Source organism: Tauraco erythrolophus, chromosome 1 (genome assembly GCF_009769465.1).
Source record: "Tauraco erythrolophus isolate bTauEry1 chromosome 1, bTauEry1.pri, whole genome shotgun sequence".
NCBI lineage: Eukaryota > Metazoa > Chordata > Aves > Musophagiformes > Musophagidae > Tauraco > Tauraco erythrolophus.
In genome coordinates, this window is record NC_141465.1 from 127,290,582 (window position 1) to 127,311,716 (window position 21,135).

The 21,135-nt window shown below is 40.4% G+C and overlaps 1 protein-coding gene across 1 annotated transcript in view; it reads right to left on the bottom strand.

Moving 5' to 3' along the window:
* Nucleotides 1–6,928: 6,928 nt before the first annotated feature.
* LOC104381764 (Putative N-acetylated-alpha-linked acidic dipeptidase) overlaps nucleotides 6,929–21,135 on the bottom strand; it is a 36,764-nt gene continuing 22,557 nt past the window's right edge. The window contains exons 14-19 of the mRNA XM_086614223.1: nucleotides 16,647–16,738; nucleotides 15,132–15,222; nucleotides 14,203–14,467; nucleotides 10,121–10,202; nucleotides 9,089–9,181; nucleotides 6,929–7,118 (exon numbers count right to left, since the gene is read on the bottom strand). Coding sequence (XP_086470349.1) covers nucleotides 6,929–7,118; nucleotides 9,089–9,181; nucleotides 10,121–10,202; nucleotides 14,203–14,467; nucleotides 15,132–15,222; nucleotides 16,647–16,738 — 813 coding nt within the window. The remainder of the gene's footprint in view (nucleotides 7,119–9,088; nucleotides 9,182–10,120; nucleotides 10,203–14,202; nucleotides 14,468–15,131; nucleotides 15,223–16,646; nucleotides 16,739–21,135) is intronic.

Genomic DNA, 21,135 nt, shown 5'->3' on the forward strand with positions numbered 1-21,135 from the left:
AGGGCACAGGATGATAGCGGAGACCTCAGGAGGATAAACAGCTCGTAATAATTTTAACTGCCTTGTTATTGAAAAGTTTGTAATAGTGGGTTTTGGCTTTTCATTTTGTGTAAAAAATAGAGACTAAACATTCTTTGATGACACAGTTAAGATTTCGAGTGTGCTAACGATGAACTTACCTTGTCTTATAAAGAGTGTTTGTTTCTGCCCTTAATAAGGCAGGATGCTTCTGGTTTACTCCTTTGCCGTGGCAATGGGCAACACGACGCAAGTGCCCATGCTCCTGCGAGGCCAAGTGTCAGGGCACTTCTGTCTGAGCCGCGGGCTGACAACAGTGTTTCAGCCCAGGCAGGAGGTGCCAGGGCATGCAGGCTTGGGTGGAAAGGGTATGGAAACATGGCTTGGGAGAGGGAGAGAGCTGAGGAAGCAAAGGCAGCAGTGCAGGAGGGGAGTCTTGGTTCCAGGATATCAGACGGGACGAGTGATCTCAGAGGGAGCTGAATGTTTCAGTGCTCAGCGTTCGCAGAGGACCGTGTTTCCCCAGCCTGGCGTCCTGCAGCTTATGTGTTGCGTAAGGGTGGTGTTGTCACAACAGTCTCTGTGTCCAGCAGCTGTGGCTTGAGTTGCCGTCTCAAAATACAGCCAAGTTCGGAGGTAATGTGGATGGCAGCATCAGGAATGTGTCAGCAGCTTCCTGTCAGCAAGCTGGCAAAGCACATCTGGGGAAGGTGCCCTGTAAACCTAAAGAGTCTATTCCTATGTGATACCTCCCTGTGAAATGTTTTTCCCATTATCACCTCTTCTTTCCCTTTATGGAAGGTTATAACTTGTTTCAATTTTCTTGAACCAGGTCCAGCTGCTCCTGCATGAGGTGCCTAACAAACCAGTCCTCCTCCTCCTCCTCCATTCTTTGAGCTTCCCAAGCTCATCCCGAAATGGATGTGCCTTACAGGTTGGGTTGAAGAATAGCTCGCAGATTTTCTTGGAAGAAAATGTTTAAAAGTGTAGGATCCATCAGGAAAAACACTGTGCTGAGACTGACAGGAGCTGCCTTGATTTATTGGATTGTAACTGGCAGAAGCAAATAGTAATTCATGGGACAAACGGCTCCTAAACCATTTAGGCTTTCTACGTTCCTCCTGCTGACTCTGATGAAGAGAAGCAACTGCTGAACTTGACTTAGAGCTCAACTCTGATGCACCGTAGGCTTGCAGCTAAGTTACAGGGTTGCACGGCAGCTGCTCTTGCTTGATTAGTGTTGCTTTTAGTCCCAGTGCTGTAATGGAAACAGTCTTTTGCCTTAAAAAAGGCTCCTCGCTAAATTCAGCTCCTGCTGGCTTCGCTCAGGATAATTTCTGTGCAGCAGGTGTTGCTCAGCGAGGAACACAGCGCTTTGGTTCGGCTCGGAAGAGAACAGCATAGCAGAAGCAAAATTTCTGCTTTTCATTTAATTAGTGGTGTCTTCCTGCTTTGCCACAGGGAAGTCCGTGACGTTCACCATCATTCAGCTCTTTTAATGGCGCTCTGAATTGTATGTTAAAATCCCATGAATGAAAACACAGGAATTTAGAGTCAGAAAGAGGAAAAATGGGGCATGCTGAGTATATCCTATTCCACTCAGCTGCTTTTGATGCTATGTCACCTGGAGATTCCAGCTCTGCATCCTTGAGGGTTTCCACAGCATTGCTTGGGAGTTGCAGAAAGTCCTCAGTGACTTTCAGATCCAGTCAGCATCTTCCTGCTGGTGTTTTCCTTAGGAATAATGTCACTGCGGTAGGTCTTCTCTGCAGATGCTGCGCAGCACCTCTTGCCCTCAGAATGACACTAGCACAGGATAAACTATTTCTGCTCTCAAGCAATTTTATTTTTTTTTTTAAAAAGACCCATGATTGACATATTTAATCATTATCTTGGTTTAAAGAGGTGAACAAGCAACCTTTCAAAGATGTATTTATTAGTTTTCATGGGTTTCAGTCAAGTGCACACAACTAGAGGACCACCAGCAGTGCTTAAGAGACTGTCTGTTTAGTGGAAAGCACTATGCGGAGAGAGTGCAAAGCACTGTCTGTCCCAGTAATCCCTCCATGACTAATGCTTAAATCAAGGAATGAAGCAGGTGTGTTTTAAGCCCTTCATACATACATATGTTTTAATTCCCCAGTGCTTTAGGGCCTTCTGAATGAAAGATTGCACCTGGATCATTAGGTGTGAGCTCTCCTTGCATACATCTGGTCCTTTTTTAACTCATTTCACCTTCACAAGCTCCCGTAGCAATCAGCTTCACCATATAATTACAGGCAGTGTGAGTAATCCCTTTGTTTTAAACCTGCTGCCCGATGTTAGGCAGCATGGACGGGAACAGCAGTAGTTCCTTCACACGAGGAAAGGATTTCAGGTCACTGAGGGCTGCTGGCCAGGTGTTCAGGTCTTTTTCTATTGCAAAACACTGTGCAGCCCGTAGGGTTCATGTTCTCTTGGCCCTTATGAACACGCAGAGATTATTTTATAGGTTGTCTACAGAAGAAAGACAGAATAATAGAAATTAGATCTGTGGAAAAGTCCGCATACAGCACCGGTCTTGATTGTGATCATCAAAGGGCTGATTGACTGCTTTAGGACCTTTCTCTTGCAATCTCTTTTCCTTAATAGATACGCTGAGTTACACGATGTGTCTTATTTTTATCGGTGTTGTAAAATAATGCAACTTTACATCAGCTGAAGCAATTTAAAAGTTAAACGTGGATTTGACAAATTTCTTTGGGCAATGCCAAGCACAAATAGAGGCTGGGCGGAGAATGGATTGAGAGCAGCCCTGAGGAAAAGGACTTGGGAGTGCTGATGGATGAGAAGCTCAACATGAGCCGGCAATGTGCGCTGGCAGCCCAGAAAGCCAACCGTATCCTGGGCTGCATCCAAAGCAGCGTGGCCAGCAGGTTGAGGGAGGTGATTCTGCCCTGCTGCTCTTGTGAGACCCCACCTGGAATACTGTGCTCAGCTCTGGAGTCCCCAACACAAGAAGGATGTGGAGCTGCTGGAGCGAGTTCAGAGGAGGGCCACAAAGATGATCCGAGGGCTGGAGCACCTCTGCTATGAAGACAGGCTGAGAGAGTTGGGGCTGTTCAGCCTGCAGAAGAGAAGGCTCCGGGGTGATCTTATAGCAGCTTTCCAGTACCTAAAGGGGGCCTACAGGAAAGCTGAAGAGGGACTTTTTACAAGGCTGTGTAGTGATAGGACAAGGGGCAATGGATTTAAACTGAAAGAGGGCAGATTTAGATTAGATATAAGGAAGAAATTTTTCACTCAGAGGGTGATGAGGCACTGGAACAGGTTGCCCAGAAGAGTTGTGGATGGCCCATCCCTGGAAGTGTTTAAGGCCAGGTTGGATGAGGCTTTGGGCAACCTGGTGTAGTGGAGGGTTTCCCTGCCCATGGCAGGGGGGTTGGAACTAGATGATCTTTGAGGTCCCTTCCAACCCTAACCATTCTATGATTCTAATGAACTGACAAACTGGATGAGTCGAAATGTCCTGTTCTGACACCTGACTTGTACAGTTACTGAGAAGATCTATGCAACTTCTTCAGCTGGTGTACTTGTACTTCAGTCATCAGGGTACTGGGATTGGGACATTTTAATTTTATTGCTCTACAAAGGCAGTCTCTTCATGCATGAGTCAGCTTGGGGAAGGGTTGCTAAATTGCAGAGTGTTGAAAGAAGCATTGGCTTCACTTAATCCCAGGCAATCTTCAAAGGTTTTGAATTAGTTTGAGTTTTTATTAAGCTTAAGATCTGCAGAGCATTTTTTAGGTGTCTCTAATTCTATTGATTGATTGAAAATCACAGCAGAATAACTATTTTAGATTACTACCATTTTTGGTGGAAACGAATGAGTGTTGCAACTGGATTGTGTTTATCACTTAGTGGAGAAAGGAGCATGTACATTATGCCCACTTTCCAGCCATCACTAAGTTGACCAAGTGTTACGGCTTCCTTTCCAAAAGGAACCCAAAGGTGTTTCGACCATAAGAGAATCTGAAATATACTTCCTGGTACTGTCCCTTTGGAACTGATTTTCTAAAGAGACAATTGGCAAACCAAATATCCAAGCAGTATTTGGTTCATCCAAGTTTAATTTTGCCAGACTGTTTTGCAGCCCCAGCCTAGGCTGAAGGATCTGTTTTGCCCAGCTATGGGATTCCCAGATCGCTTCAGCTCAGTCAAGGGAATGAACTGTGCAAATGGAATTAGGGAAGGACAGAGTAAGTGATCCAGTGTTATTCATTTGTAAGCAGAGCCTAAAAAATCCCCCCACGCTGTGAAATTACGGGCAGACAGAGCTACACAACTACAGCAGCCTTTGGGCTGGGAGACAGCGGCAGTCGCTTGGTTGCTCACCTGTAGAAAAGGAGATACTACTGACAAGCAGGGGAGGTGATCTCAGCTCTGAGTAACTGATCCCTTCAATACAAAACATATGGAAATAAATTAGTATAAGCCATTTATAAGTGGTTTGGTTTCCGTATAAATAAGGATATCACTCTTCCTCAGTAGAACTTTATAGAGAGGAATGGAAACAGATTTAAGCTATTTTGTATACTCAGGGTGCAGCGGGTCATGATGAATCGTACGTTCATACGGCGTTATCAGTTAAGTGGAGAAGAGGAACAGAGCAGTCGATGCCAGCTGTGCATTCAGCCTGATGTGAGCCGTGATTTATTCTTACAGCTTCAAACTGCACACAGACACAAGAAGAGATAATACGTTCTTTTGCAGCAGCAAGGTAATGGCACAGAACTTCAAAGGCTAACTACCACTGAAAAAATGATGTGTACTGGTGAAACATTTGCTCACTGGTTTATACTATTAAAGACATTTCTGTAAATGAAGGAGGAAGCACACTTTATCAGATATTTCCTTTTTATGTGGAAATTCCTCATTTGCCTTGTCCTCTGATAATCCTACTATAGTGACCACTGACAGATCCAAAGCTGGCTGCTGTTGACAAGGCAGAGGCATTAGTGGCTTTTTTCCACCATCCAGGTATCCTAACCCTTCCTTGGGGGCACATTCAGTTACAGCCCATTGCAGTTAACATAAAGCTATGATGGAGCAGGAAGAGTGGGTGCTTCAGGAAAAGGGAAGAAAAACCAGTGCAGTTAAGTATCATTCACTGTTCACAGGGAACCACGTCCTTCAGCAACACCTAAGTGACAGGAGTGGAGATGAGCAATTGAATTACCGTGAGTGGCCCCAGTTAGGTAGAAGTAAAGAGAACAACAAAAATGCAGTCACTGTGCTGGTGTTCTCAGCACTGACTACTCATGTCATTACATGCATGCTGACAGGGTCAGTTAAGCACTACTTTTTCCAACAGAAGACGTAAGGCATGGACTGTGAAAGTGTAATTTCCTCCTCATGTGCCTATGGCTTGATTTGTGAAAAGCAATTTAACAGTAAATTGTGAGCACAACATCCAGAGGTACACGGTCCTTCGTCTTTCAGAGAGGCTTGTTGGAAGTGATGCCAATGAAAGCTGCTCTTCTTGGTGGTATAAACCCCCCAAAACAACTTCCCAAAGGACTGAACTATAGTAATTTCTGGTTCCCTTGTCTGAATTCAAGGCATTTATGATGAGAACAACTCCTTCTGTAGCCTAGTAATTGTCCTGTTTCTCTGACTTTTTTAGTACCACATCTGTTCTATTCCCCATAAAGCAAAAAGGATTTTATTCCGACAACCTGATGTAGTTTATGGTTGTGAGACAAACTGCAGTATGTTTTACATAAGAGAAGAAAATGGTTATTATCAGCTCCCACAAACTGGAATGTGATTTAATAAAATTCCTGCAATTTTATTAGTTGTAAAGCATGTAGATGTGAAGTACATTTAAAGGGCAAATGAAGCAAGAATCAATTTTTATACAAATTCAACAGTTTCGTAAAATTACCGTTCTCATGCATTGCAGTTTCTCTTCAAATGCAAAAGCAGCTCTTGAGGGGAAACTTTCTTCAAGTCTTATTTGAAGACAGAATAACCTCAAGCCCCATGCCAGTAGTGACAGCATCCTCCAGCTCCATCAACTGGAAGAAGACAGCTGCATGAAAGAGATCTGGCTAAAAATAGGAACAAAAGCTGCCATGGGTTTGGAACTAGTGAAAGCGCCAAACGGAGCAGGGAGGTCAGCTTTTGGTTATCCCACACACTCTGTATATTCCAAAGTGCAAATAAAGGAGGGAGGTGCAGTGTCTTCCAGAGGGATGGACGCTCACTCAAGAAAACGTTTTTCAATTTCTGCATATAAGCAGCTGTTTTCTCTGGTTATCAAGAATGGCTGGTACTGCTGTGGCAACCGGCAGCAGGGTCAGTATTTTAATTTTTTCAGGAAAAGAAAGCAAATCAGTATAATAAGCACTCACCAATCCTGCAGAATAGATTCTAAAATACAGAGACACCTTTGGTGTTTTATATTATAAAAGTATCAGAACAAGAAAAATGCACGTGCTGAGGAATGTTCTATTTTTTCTTTTGAAATGAGTGCTGTTGATCACTGCTACGGACAAGATTTACGGGTAGCTTGCCAAATAACTGGTTTTGTAATTGTACATCCAAAATAACAGGTCTTCAAAATGGGCAGATCTTTCAGAAAACTCTAATTGGAAACTGATTCGTCCTTCTCCCCGCCCGCACATGCTTCCATCTAGGGTTGTTCTTAAAGCTACAGTTTGGTCAGTGTCAGAGAAACAATAATTTCTAGCTCGGGAGTCCTTCGATACACAGAGCTCCTGCTCACCCTACCAGACCACGTGCATGTGTCCAAGAAGGTTGGGATCTCAGGTAGGCAAGCAGTCAGGAGAAACTGGGTCACTGTAGCAGCCTGACTATGCTGCATTTCAGACTTTGCTATTTGACTGAGCTTTTCAAAGCCATCATCCTATGCTACTTCTTTCAGAGTCCCTGCTGCTGCCTGCACAGTGAAGGCTGCAATGGAAATTTGCCTCTTTACTTCTTCCCAGGCTTCATGCTGATCTGCTTTATTTTCAATATCAAACATGGCATCATAGATCCCTGGGAATGACTCTCCAGCATACTTGTTGTGACTGCTTGGAGCAAAGATGACATGTCTGTGGGAAAAGAAGGAAAAAATGTAGATACGTTAAATGAAATAACCATCAACAGTGTGCATGTTCATTGTACGGAACTGTACGTGTGCAACATAAAACAGCTATGAATCCTGTGAAGATCAGAACTTAATTAGCCGTCTTCCAGTACTTGAAGGGGGCCTACAGAAAAGCTGGAGAAGGACTTTTTATAAGGGCATGTAGTGATAGGACAAGGGGCAATGGCTTTAAACTGAAAGAGGGGAGATTTAGATTAGATATAAGGAAGAAATTCTTTATCAGGGTGGTGAGTCACTAGAACAGGTTGCCCAGAGAAGTTGTGGATGCCTCATCCCTGGAAGTATTCAAGGCCAGTTTGGATGAGGCTTTGAGCAACCAGATCTAGTAGCAGGTGTCCCTGCCCATGGCAAGGGGGTTGGAACTAGATGATCTTTGAGGTCCCTTCCAACCCAAATCGTTCTATGATTCTATGATTCTATGATTCTATGATTCTAAATACACAGGAAATCTACTGGTATCTGTTTTTAAAAGGATAAGAGGAAATAGTCCTTAGGACAGGTAGCCTTCTCCTTGAGAAGAGAAGATGCATTTGTCTAATTAGGAATGAAGCCATGCCAAAAGTTTTTTCAAAATGGGAGCTCAACAAACCTGTTGAACTAATCTGGCAGTCTGAAATAGGGAATAAAACTAGTTATGGGTGTACAATGAGAAGTGGAACAGAAACCTCAGAAATAACTAAGCAGTTGAATGATGATCAGCAGATCCGAGAAAGGAATGTAAAAAGACGGAAAAAAATATATGGGAGAATTCTTGAGAAGAGCACGAATTCCTCAGAGAAGAAGTGATCATATTGGAACAGAACTGCGCAAAAATATCAATTTTATTTATTCTTGGTGGGGGGGTTCTTAAATAATAAATAGTTGCAGATCTGCTTTACATTGATTTTGTCCATATGAAGTATCAAAGCACATTTATTGCATGTGAAAGAGTCCTCCCAAATCAAAATAAACACTGACTACATTAATAAATGCAAGCAAGTAAAAAAAAAAAATCTTCAAAATCCAGACAGCTCTAAATGATACCTAACACCCAACAAGAACTGTAGAAAACGACCATTCCATTCTTCCAAAAGCATTGACAGTTTATCCTAGGAGGAGGGAAGTGTGATTCTCAATTCTACCTGCCTGAGGGACTTCTGGTTTGGTGTGAAAGCCATCAATCAGTGAGTAAAATAATCCAGTCATTAAGAAAAGGGGGATACTGAGAGTGAAGTGAGGTAGTCACCCACTTGAGACTTCTTGACAAGTGTTACTAATAAATGCACTGGGTTTCTCTAAAGGGTATTGTGGTGCACTGAACATTCTCTTTCCCTGGCCCCATGTGATTCTAGAGAGAAAACTTCAAGAATTGCTAGTTAATGATTTAAGCTAATAGGAGCATCTATAGAGGCAGTCAAAGCTGAGACAGGTGGATTTCTGCAGCACAGCTCATGGGCCTTTATCTATCCTGCACTCAAAGGTCACCCTCTCCAAGCTCTCTCTTCTGGACTTCTCTCTTCACCTGACCCTCATTACGTATCTTTTCTCATCCTCTTCCTCCTTTCACTCTACCCTTATTTCTCCTTTCTTTCCACACGGTTAATTCTCTACTGAATCCTCACTTTGTACAGGTTTAAAAGAGCAAATGGTAACAGAAGTAGGGCTCCACACCTGCAAATAAAAGTCATGGAGTATGATGGCTAATAAAAACAGAGCGCCAGACTCAAGAAGAGGAATAAGGCACCACGAGACTGGTGCAGCCAAGGAGTTCTCTTTGGGGGTTATAAACAAAGTCTGCTACTCACTGGAGTGTACCTAAACCAGAACTGTTGAGCTGTAATTCCTATATGAGGCTTATACAGCAGTTAACTGACCAGTTATTTAGGGTGGGGTTCACCTGCAAAAATACAGTGGTCAAGCAGCTTGTTGTCTCACCTGTAAAACTTCCTTCCTGGTAAGCCAAGAGGATCAATGAAAGCTCTTTCTACAAACATCAGCTGATCATTCATAATTCGCACTGCGACAGGACTGCAGAAGATGGAGACAGAGACATTTCACACAATGACTAAACATGAATTACCAGTTCCATTTAAACACTTTTCCTCTTCTTTGGACAGAAAAAAAAATTGAGAAAGACGGTGTACGGTGTGCAAAAAGATGAGGTTTTGCAAACCAATACATGTTACATTAACACATTAAGATTTCTGTGTCGGAAAACTCAACTATAAGATTTCACACTATGCAAAATAAACTTGGAGACTTTCTGAGAGTGTCAGATACTTTCTTAGCATTAAACGACACTAGAAACACCCCACTTAACAGAAGAGAGAGGAAGGCTGAGATTTAGGTCAAGATGAATATACCTAGATTTTGGTGTGCACCCATCCACCAAGTGTTCAGTCTCCTCCTCTAATCTGTACAGTAACATATCAAGGACGGGATTCAGTTGCCTGAACACAACCATCTGGTACCATATGAGGTGCCTAGGAGTACCTGGCCTTCAGCAACTGCACTTAGAGGGCACGGGCATCCCATAGGGCCCTTGGGTTTGCAAGCATCATATGGATATCTTAGATACTCTGAAACATCATCATGTCTCCTTGAGGTGTGCTGAAAGTACAAATTCTGGCATCACCTACAACACTCAAATGTAGGTATCTAACTACAGAGCTCAATTCAACTTTAACTTTCACTGCTCTCTGCCTTTCCATGTATAATAATATTTTTGATGACAAGCTGATAGTAATAACCTCCACAGTGGATACTGTTCATCACAGGAAGCGGAATTCATTCAGCAAATATTGCCTGTCTTGGAGTTCAATTTCTAATCTATTCTGCACTAATCAGAGAGACTCCTGTGTAGCCACTGGAAAGAAAACTGCCACTCTGGGTACCTAAGGCAGATATACATCTATATAGATATATGTATATATACACATATATAAAATTTTTTTTTTTCAGACTTACTCTTTCTTGTCAACTTGTTCAAGTCTCCTGTGAAATTCAGCAGCAGCCTTTGAGAAGTTCCCCACAGCAGAAAAAAGAGGATCTAAAAAAGGAAGGACTTTGTGAACAACTTTAGAATACCTGCTGAGCCCAATATACATTTCAGTTGCCCAGTGGGAGAAAAATTACATTTGTTTTGCTGATGCAATTGCATTCATTTTGTTGTCTTTCCATAATTCATTAGTTTTCCTAGTGTAGACTTTAAAGAGCTACACTACTAGCAGTAATAGACAAAGACCTTGTGCACTGAGGCCAACACTGAAAAGTAGAATGTTTGATAAAGCTTTCACAAGTACACATCTTCCCTCTGCCTGGCAGAGAAAAGACTGGCTGGCATTGCAGACAGAGAACTCTGCAGTTTCCTTTTAACAAACGGGTGCACTGCAGCGTTTAGGTGTCAAAAGCCTGACTCACATAGAAAATACTACCTATTCCAGCAGGCTGTGGAAGGAGAGCAGGATTTCCCTCTTGGAACATTATGTCCTATTCATATTATAACAGAAGAATGTGAAATGTATATTGAGGCATAAAAGATGTAACTGTCATGGAACACAGTGATAGCCAAGGCAGATGGAAGCAGCCAAGTCCCGTGCTTGCTCCACACATGCACTAGAGTTACAGCACGTAACTCTGCCATGGGGGTCTCGGCCATGACCCTGCATGCCACCCCACCGTGCTGCTGCCCAAACCCCAGGATTTTGCCTGTTATGCCTGACTGTGTGCAGGCAGGCTGGCGGGTTACTCAGTTGCTTTTTCCTGCTCTGTCCCTGGCAGTATGTCCAAGACACATGGAATAACTTAGCCAGTGAAGCAGCAGGCCTTTCTTTTATGACAATATCAGCTGTGATGATTTTCCTGTGGACGGTCTATTTAATACAGGCCTGGGAAAATTATCAATTTATACAACTGATTTTTGCAGAATAAGTAAAAGGTGGATGTTTTGAGAAAAAGAACTTCTGGCCTTACCAAAATCAACTCAATTACAAAGAATGAAGATTTATAACTTGTCAATTTTGCCCACAAGTTTCAGAAAACTTTAGATAAACCAGAGTATCCTCTCGATGATCGTACAGGAATATAGGACATAAGACCAGGTCATCTCCTAAATCCAGTCCTCTGTCAGTAATTATAGCCCTTGACTGTTTATAAATTTTTCAAACTATTTAGTGTGATAGGCTTTTAGTTCCCAGGACTCCTGTTGAAAGCTGTTCTGAAGTCTTGGTTGCTCTTCTGTTTCTAACAAACTTCTTTATTCATCACCAGCCTGTATTTGGTATTTTTGTTCAGTTTACATAATCAGAGGGACAGATTTTATGTATGCGAACTGTTTATGGACCGCAGTATGGACAGACCCGTTTCACCTCGTGAGGATGAGAGGTTACACTTGTTCACAACTGTGGCAATAGTTATAAATTTGCCAGAGGACAAAGTTCTGCCCTGTTGACATCATGGTTATATCGTGGCAGCAGATTATATTTCAGAAGCAGTAGGAGGGGATTTAAGAGAAAAACCAGAAAGGTCATCTGAAAATATGGAAGAGAATTTGTGCTCATGTTCACTAGCTATTCAGTGCTGTCAGTGTTGGGTTTTTTAGGAAATATCACAACTTTTTTTATTTGTTTTCTCCCTGCAAACCTTAGCTCCTGATAGCATATGACTACAAGTACATATTTAATGAAAAAAGGTTTCCAGCCTTCATTGTCGCAGAGGAACAGCTGAAATGTGAATCCAAAGGCAAATAAAAACCTTAATCTATTACGTTGAAGGACAATTACATGATCTGTTCAGACTTAATTAACAATTTTCTGACATTCAGTGTTGCCTACAATTCTATGAAACTTCTGAGTTAAATTTTAATTTTCACAGTATTGTAAAAACTACCTATACATTTTAATTCATTCTGGTGTAATAGAATAAACAAAAATTAAAAATTATAGAATTATTCAAGAAATAATTTTAAACCAAACAGGCACCAGAGAAGCTTTTTTTCAAACTAAAAAGATGCCTTGTAAAAAAACTGGTCAAAGTGACACATCTATAAAGTTATTGAAGGACATGGAGCTACTGGAACGAGTCCAGAGGAGGGCCACGAAGATGATCAGAGGGCTGGAGCACCTCTGCTATGAAGACAGGCTGAGAGAATTGGGGCTGTTCAGCCTGGAGAAGAGAAGGCTCCGGGGTGATCTTATAGCAGCTTTCCAGTACCTAAAGGGGGCCTACAGGAAAGCTGGTGAGGGACTTTTAACAAGGGCGTGTAGTGATAGGACAAGGAGGGGCAATGGATTTAAACTGAAAGAGGGGAGATTTAGATTAGATATAAAGAAGAAATTTTTTACATTGAGGGTGGTGAGGCACTGGAACAGGTTGCCCAGAGGAGTTGTGGATGGCCCATCCCTGGAAGTGTTCAAGGTCAGGTTGGATGAGGCTTTGAGCAACCTGGTGTAGTGTAGGATTTCTCCGCCCATGGCAGGGGGGTTGGAACTAGATGATCTTTGAGGTCCCTTCCAACCCAAACCATTCTATGATTCTATGATTCTATGATTCTATGATTTTATGATTCTATTAAGGAGAGGGTTAAGTGATACTTGGAGGAGGAAAAGCTAGAAAAAAGATTGCTTCTAGGATCTAGGAAAAAAAAATGCATTGGTTAGAAGGCAGTTTGGGCAAAATCTAATCTGAAATGAGAAAAAAAATGCAAAAGATGAAAATAAATGATTTAACAGAAATTTTGAAAGATATTCTACTACTGCAAAAAGAAAGTCCAGATCTGGTGTTTCTTTACAAGACGTTGCAGTAAATACAAGAACATATGGAAATAAATCCTTCTGATATGCAAAACCTTAGACCAGATGATCTATCATGAAAGGCTTTCTGTCTTGAGTGGCCTTTTTTACAAAGAAAGGTGACTTTTCAAAATAGTAAAGAATTTTTCATTTAAGCCATTACATGAAGCCTTACAAATAATTTTTAATTTTTCCTAAATGAGGATTCGATTTGAGTTACTTCTGATGTTTCATACAACCCAAAAGACTACTGCATCTCCAAAAAGCCAGTTTATGCCTCTAATCATGGGCTGCTCAAAGAGCAAGTGAATTAGGACTGACTGAAAAGCCTTCTTGGTACACAAGAGGTGAATGAGGCAAGAAGAGACAAAGAAGAAAGAGGGAGACGAAGAAAATTTCTGTGGAAGCTATCCCAGCCTGGGATCCAGAGCACTCTGCTGCTTCAGATCTGTTTTATTTGCTTCATTGCAATGTGTACAAGCGCTCACCAAATGGATGCATTTATTCAGAAGAGTTAGAGAAGTGCTTCTGTTACCTAAAAGTGGTATCGAGGCACTGAGACAGATGGTAAACAAGTTTCCCAGGGTCAGCTGAAGTCTTTGACTGAGGAGGAATGGGCACCTGTGTCTCTCAAGTTCCAGGCAGTTGTCATAAACATTTAACTTGTCTTCTGTTAAAGGGGCAATGGATTTAAACTGAAAGAGGGCAGATTTAGGTTAGATATAAGAAAGAAATTCTTTACATTGAGGGTGGTGAGGTACTGGAACAGGTTGCCCAGAGAAGTTGTGGATGCCCCATCCCTGGAAGTGTCCAAGGCCAGGTTAGATGAGGCTTTGGGCAACCTGGTGTAGTGGAGGGTTTCCCTGCCCATGGCAGGGGGGTTGGAACTAGATGATCTTTGAGGTCCCTTCTAACTCTAACCATTCTATGATTCTATGATTCTTTTTTAAGCAAGAAGGTGAGAAGCAGGCTGATAAACCTCTTTGTTCTGCGTTTGATTGTGGTTCATGACTGCTCATGAGCACTGTAATAATGCCATAATCAATAATATGTATGAATATAGTTATAACCCTCTCATCTAGACAATAATGTGTTAAACCTGTGTTATGTTAAGAAAAAAAAAATAGAAGCTCTTTATTATGATGGCAGAATTTAAACAGGAAAGTAAAGAATTCTGTTCCAGAGCTATAACAGATATAACGTGTCCTTGCATAATTCTAATTAATGCACTTAAGAAACAGTCTTGCAGCTATTACTCACCAAATGATACTTTGTAAGTTTTCAGCTGTTCTTCATGTTTCTTGGCCAATTGATAAATTCTATTGCTATATCCTTTTAAGGCTTCTCCATAATCTCTGCAGTCAAATGGAATGACCTGGGAATCTGCCAGTTCATAAACCAGTTTGCCTCGTAACTGGGCAATTGTTAGCTGTTTCTTGAAGGTGGGGTCATAAAACTTTTCCACTAGCTCGAAGGTCTCATACACAGTGTGATAAACAGGATAATTGCTGAATTTGTCTGCTTTCTGAAAAAGAGCAAGCAAATTTTTCAGTGCCCTGTATTCTCACTGCAGTTAAGGGATGTATTGATCACTTCACAACTATGATGTTTCACACAGTTTCCAAATCAAAAAAGCTATTTGCTACAAAATACAATTTACTGTCCTTCCATTGTTGTCTGTTCATTTTAGAAAACTAGACCAACGTGAATCCTTGGACTGTTGCACAAGATTAAGCAAGCAGACTTCCTTCCCTCCATCTCCACAGACTTGCCTTCAGTTCCATCGTGCAGAGATTGCCTTCACTAGAAGTGAAAACAGTTTGGGGTTTTAGATAGCAGAAGTCCTCAATCATGGCTTCTTTTTACCTTGTGCAGTTATTTCTGAACACAATCAAGTAAGATTTGTATATTAAGGAGGCTACTAATAGTATGGTGGAATGAAATATGCATCCAATTCAATCAGATTCTATAAATACCTTTCTGGGAACTCGACAGCCTATAGAATATAGACATCGCTGTAACATGTTTTATTCTCCAAACATTTCGGTTTCTTGCTAAATTTAAAAATGGCCTTGATATACAAGTGAGTCAAAGATTCTTTGAAGTTTTTTTATTAATTATGAATAAATGCTTTTAAAAGATGACTGCTCAGCACTATCAAACTTCTTCAAGCAATCTGGAAGACTTACCCTATTCTTGGTATAACGGACTCTGCCCGATGCAATTCCCAGGCGCTGAAAGTAAGCTTCAAAATCACTGCCTGATCCCAGTTTGCTTATTCTACACGTAGAAAAGACAATATCTTAGTGAGAACACTTACATGATAGTATGGTAGTAATTTATGGAAAATGCATATTTTTCAAAGAAATGGAGGTCACTCTTTCTGGAGGGCACATCAGGGACACTGGTAAGATCAGCAACTAGATGACTGGCAAGCTTAATCACTCTAACTGATTTTATTTCACTACACCAGTTCAGTATCCTATATTGCTAGTAAGATCTTTCAAAGGTATCAATTCTGATTATGACACTGATCATATTTTTTAAAAAAGTACATATTATGCACAAGAGCCATAAAATTGTATCAGATATGTCTCTGCAATGTTAAAACATTAATCATCTATTTCCAAACTAATATGAATTGGGCAGCAATATATGTAAAGACAGATGTGTTTATATACTTAGCATATTCCAAGGAGAATCAAAGACTGGTAAATACTTTCCACTGCAGCAGACAAAATTAGCATTTGTTACTTATAAGTAAATATTGCCATCTGCTGGGTAAGTGTGGCAAGACACAGGAAAAGAAAAATACAGACATTTTCAAATAGTTATTTAAGTTTTGTATTAAGTTTTAGGTTTATATGTCTAGCCTGGTGAATAATTGGTGTTTCTCAGCTAAAAAAAAAAAGGCAAGTTTCTTCTGTTCCAGCTAAAGTTCTTCTGTTAGTATAAATTTCTGCAAGGAACTATTTGCATCGACTGAGAAAGATCAGATCTGGTAGCTTTTCCAAAAGGAAGAAATCTCAGTGAGTCCAACGAATCCAGAAACTCATCTCACCAGGGTGTGAAAGACAGGGTAACACATGCAGATAATTTTGGGCAAACCACACAAAGGGGCAGTTCTTTTTACCTTACGTGAGTAATGCCACATTATGAATAAGATTCAGCCCTATGAATCACAGGCTCAAAGAGTGTTTTGGAGTCTTAATACCTTCAAATATGAAATTTTATTACCTTCAGATATAGATTTGTGATGTATTACATTTACATTCATTGTATAAACAAAGAGTAAGTATCGCAAGAGCTTTTTAATTACCGCTCTAGGCAGTTTCTTTCAACTGAGCATTTGCTTATCCTAACAATTTCGGTATTACCTCGTCTAGCAGGGTGACTAAACTATATTTTGAACTCTTTCCCCGCCCTGCCCTTTTCTGATTGCTTTCCAAATTGCTTTTCTACTAATAAAAGGCCTTTAAAAAGTGTGAGGTTTCATTTTACAGCAGGCATAGATGTTACCATCATTAAAAAAATGGTAATAAAATTTTATTTTATTTTACTTTAAAAGATATTGCTAGAGAGTCACCTTGTACTAAAAGGTTCTGTATTGCTGTCATCAATAGCACATCTTGAAAAATTCTGGAGAGCAGCCATGCTATGATATGATGAAATATTGGGAAAGAAAGAAAAGATTAACAGCTTACCTGGGATAGCTATTATTCTCAGTTGCAGGATCTTTCTCAAGCCAACTCTCATAAAGAGATTTATTTTCATAACCCTCATCAGGGCTTAAAATCTGGAGAGGAAAATATTATAATCTCATTGGTAGTACCTCTAACCCAATTCATTCTCAAAGGAGACCTTTACAGCTATCTGCATCATTCTTCATCAACAGCATTGCTGCATACAGAGCAGTACACATACATTATTTACAACTGTTACACACATTTATGGATCCCAACCACGAAAAGCATCTTGCAGGCTCTTGGAGTCAACCTCAGACAGTGGGGAAGAGCAGGCTAAAAGCTCAAGGACACTAACTGAAACTCATCCACTTCTGGGTGAAGTGGATCCTGGGGATTTCTAGGGCTTCTCATCACCCTGTTATAGCACTGTGTATGTACATACACGACAGCATATGTAACACTACAGACCTCCTCCAGCAGCCAGGATGCCCCAGCTGCTTTCCTTTCAGCAGGCAAGGCAAGACAACAGCCCTAACCCTGCAGAGGTTAGGAAGGAAGAGTATAAAAGAATTCTTCTATATCTTCTACAGGAAGAGTACAAAAGAATTGTGCTAGAAGGAGGGTCATTGACTATATTACAGCAGTATCAAGAGGACTCAACCAAGACTAGAGCACCATTGTGCAAGACACCGTATGCACAAATGTAGGTCCCACCATTACCTAAAAAAAATAAAATCAAAAAGCTATGTAACCAGGATAGAAAGGGTAAGTACTAATACTTACCATCATAGTATTGTACTAAGTACTAATACAGCCATCATAGAGCCAGGAAAACTATGAAAGGGTATAAATTAGTTGACCAAAGTTCTTGGAAAATCTATGGCAGAGGTAAAAATAAATCAAGGCTCTGGCCCTGGTCCTCTATCTACAGTTAAACAATCTTTAATAGACATCGTCCTTTTAATGTAAGATAGGTTATGATGTGCAGAGGATTGGGATTTTTATATTTTTGTCCAAAATGCAAAGCATAAATATTCATGGCTAGATACATGGTCTCACAGTATTGTTGAGACTTAAATTCTGCACTGAAAAATATACAGACTCCAAACTGAAAATCCAAAGAGTTCTGACCTCTGAGATTATGTCAGCAGCTAGCAGAAAAATAACAACTTTGTGAAGTAACTGCTTGTCCACTGTATTTTCAGGGCACTTTGGTCAAGTTCTGGGGCTAAATTGAAAAAGGCACATTAATAAGAGCAAGCTTAACTCGAACATATGGGAGTAAAAGTACTCCATGCTCTGGCAGACATGTTATTCTGACAGCTCTGGTCATGTAAAAACCATTGGGCAGCTTTTTTACACAACACTGAGAGCCTAGTAAAACATACTCTTTTCCCTGACTTATATCCAAATCTAGAATCAGCATAAACTGCCTGCTACCTCAAGGGAAGACGCAGAGCTCTTTTAAGTATAAATACAAAGAAAGAAGTGGTGATCAGAACAGGGGAACTGGAGTGAACTATTGCAGATGCTGGCTGGTGGTGACCCACTGTCTAAGCCTAGCAGTAAAGCAGGGCCAAAAAAGACTTTCAACAGCTAAATGTCCCTTCTATATGCTTCCCTTATGTAAGGACCACACTTAAATGCGGAACTCCTTGAAAGACAACACTTCATGTGTACACTACAATTTTTTTGGCAATAAGTGGCTCACTAAAAAACAAGAAGATCAAAGAGATCTTGAAATGCTGGATATTTGGATGTTGAACTCTTTAATACAAACAGAAATAACTTTCTTTTGGTCATGCATAATCACCCGTATCTGCACTAATGTTCTTTCACATACTAGCCTTCCTGAATGAAATTCAATCCCGTGGAAAAGCCCAATGCAAAGCATAGGGAACATTTCAGTCCCATTTATGCTGTTTCCAAGAATTATCTAGGACCCCTGAGGTTCACAGGACTTCTCACTGTACCTTTTCAAGAAACTACCAACCTGGATATCCAAAGACTTAATGGGTTGAGGCTTTGATGTGTACATCTAGATTCCCAATGTCCTCCAAAACCAAACGCATTGCAGTTGAAATAGCAAAACTAAAAATATAATCACTCTTCCTTAGTCCTCTAGCCCTTACAGAAATTAAATTTTTTTTTCAGATTAGTGGAAAAGATACAATTGATTAGCAAAGGTACAGTTTGGTTAGCTTTATAAGAGGCTACCTAAATGCAAGTGACAAAAAAATAAAATCAGCAGATCTCTCTGCAAAAAAAAGAGCTTCCTTGTTATAGCGGTTGCTTTACTTTCTCTCCCTCTTTTGCTAATCCAATTCACTGAAATTTTTAGAGATTTGGAGAAAAAAGATATTTGAACCCTTAAATGAATTTTATCCTGTGATGCTGGAAGCAGTGAGCCAGGTATAAGATGTGCCATGTTTCTATAGGGTCTATCAGTCATCTGTATACATTTTCTATGCCAACAAAAATGGCGGCCTAGCTAGAAGTGGTCCTTCAGCAAACATCCTTTGGTATTCCTGACTTCTCTCCAAGAGTCTTTTTCCTTGGAAAAATTCCAACAATCTCTATGAATGATCTGACAGAAAAGTTCAAAAAAGTGTAAGTGTTCTAGAGAAAGGTTTCACAGCCTGTGATTTATGGATCACTGGAGGTCACTGGCGGCACATCAAGACTGGTAGATGAAAGATGGTTTGGAAATGAAAATGACAGTGTTGAATCATTGTAAAAATTGAACCATGATTTTATTTTTCAAAAAGATGAGAGGTAGTCCCAGGTTTTGCAGTAAAAAAAAGAGGAAAACATTCTTCTAGAAAAATGTGACAAGGAGTATCTCAAATTTATTTAGCAAGACAGTGAAAAAAAGAAAGAGTAAAAAAGAAAAAAAGGATTGTAGATGAGATTCTTTGAACAGAGACAATAGGATAAAACTGGGGAAAGTGCTCTTTGACTGTGTGCAGAAAGCAGAGAACAGCAGAGAATGAGATTATTGTTGCAGAATCCTGCTCTGTGGAACAACAGAAAAGTAAAAGTAATTGTGGGTTTTGTCTATAACAAGCTAACAAGAAAAAAAAAAAAATCTAAGATGTTCCAACAGTGGCTTTAAGGAGCTCAAAAAACAGTGAGACTTTTCAGTGACAACTCTCTACCATAAGATAATCCTCTTTACAAATGGAGTTATGAAGAATATGAACAAATATAATGTACTTCTAGGAGCTTTTTAGCAGGGAGACAGCATGGAATGACGGAAGAGTTGTCAGGTTTTCTATTGTTTACATTATGCTTCTATTGTTAAAAGCTTAAATAACATTGAATCAGAAAATTTTCAGAAAAGCCAGTCTTAAGTACTTCGCATTGTACTTTAACGGAAGTTTTCTACTCAAAATCAGCAATACTTGAATAGTGACTTAAGACTAAGAGTGAGGTACTATTTTTAGCCCAGAGCATTTTTTCACTTTGTTTATCTTTTGCTGAAAAAGCTTATCCCTGGGTAAGTGGCTGCTGCAGATAGAAAATGAATTATTTTATCCAAGGCCCTGTAGCACTAGGGACACAGAAATTTTTATAAGCGAAACAAAATGCCCCTCAGTGTGCAAAGCGTCACAGCTAATGTTTGAACAAGCACGGCTGCTTCCCCCACGAGGAAGAAAGGGTAAGATAGAAAGAGTTGATAAGAAACTAAAACGTCAAAAAGAAAATTAAAACATGGGAATAGCATAGATAAACCACCCCAGATTCAAACCATGACATTTCCAGTGTTAAAAGAAAGTGTTCTGCATTTGAAAAGAAGTCAGGATGAATGTATCTAATGGGATAGGAGACCAGTAGCTGGAATCATCCTACCAAGTGCTGTTACAGTGCAGATTTTTACACTCGACCAAGTCACTTGGGTTCCCTTAGTATCAGGGGAAAAAGTAGTTCGAGAGTTTTCTATTTACAAGAGTAGACAACCACATTTGGTCAAATTAACCTCATCCTAAAGGTACCTATTTCTACTCATTGCCTTCAAAGGGAGCCCACATTGCTTAAGTCAGAGAGAGATGTCTTCTGTTAATCGAGATGAATCTAGACCTGAGGATAGCGACAATGCTCATGCGAGGTGCCCAACCTGGTTAACTCCTCATACAGCCAATGAAGTTTCGTGCTTTAACGGATCACAATCTTTCAGCCTTATGCTAATTCAGCCTGAGAGGTGAAAGCAAAGGAGACATGATTAGGCTACTTGTAATCATGCAAATCCATCTGGCCTGTTACAAAACCCACCCAATCCTTCAATATTATCACAGTATTTCAGGGGCTCAGTGAGACATAAAGGAGATTCAGGGGGAACAGATAGAGAGAAAAAGGCAGCTAGCAAATGTGAAAATGAACAGATTCTCTTTTGCACATGAAAGGGAAATTCAAAATGCAATTTATTTCCTTGAATGCTTATCACTTTAGAGACTTGATTTTGCTCAAGTGTTTTATTATCTTGGGGTTTTTATTATTATTTTCAGTA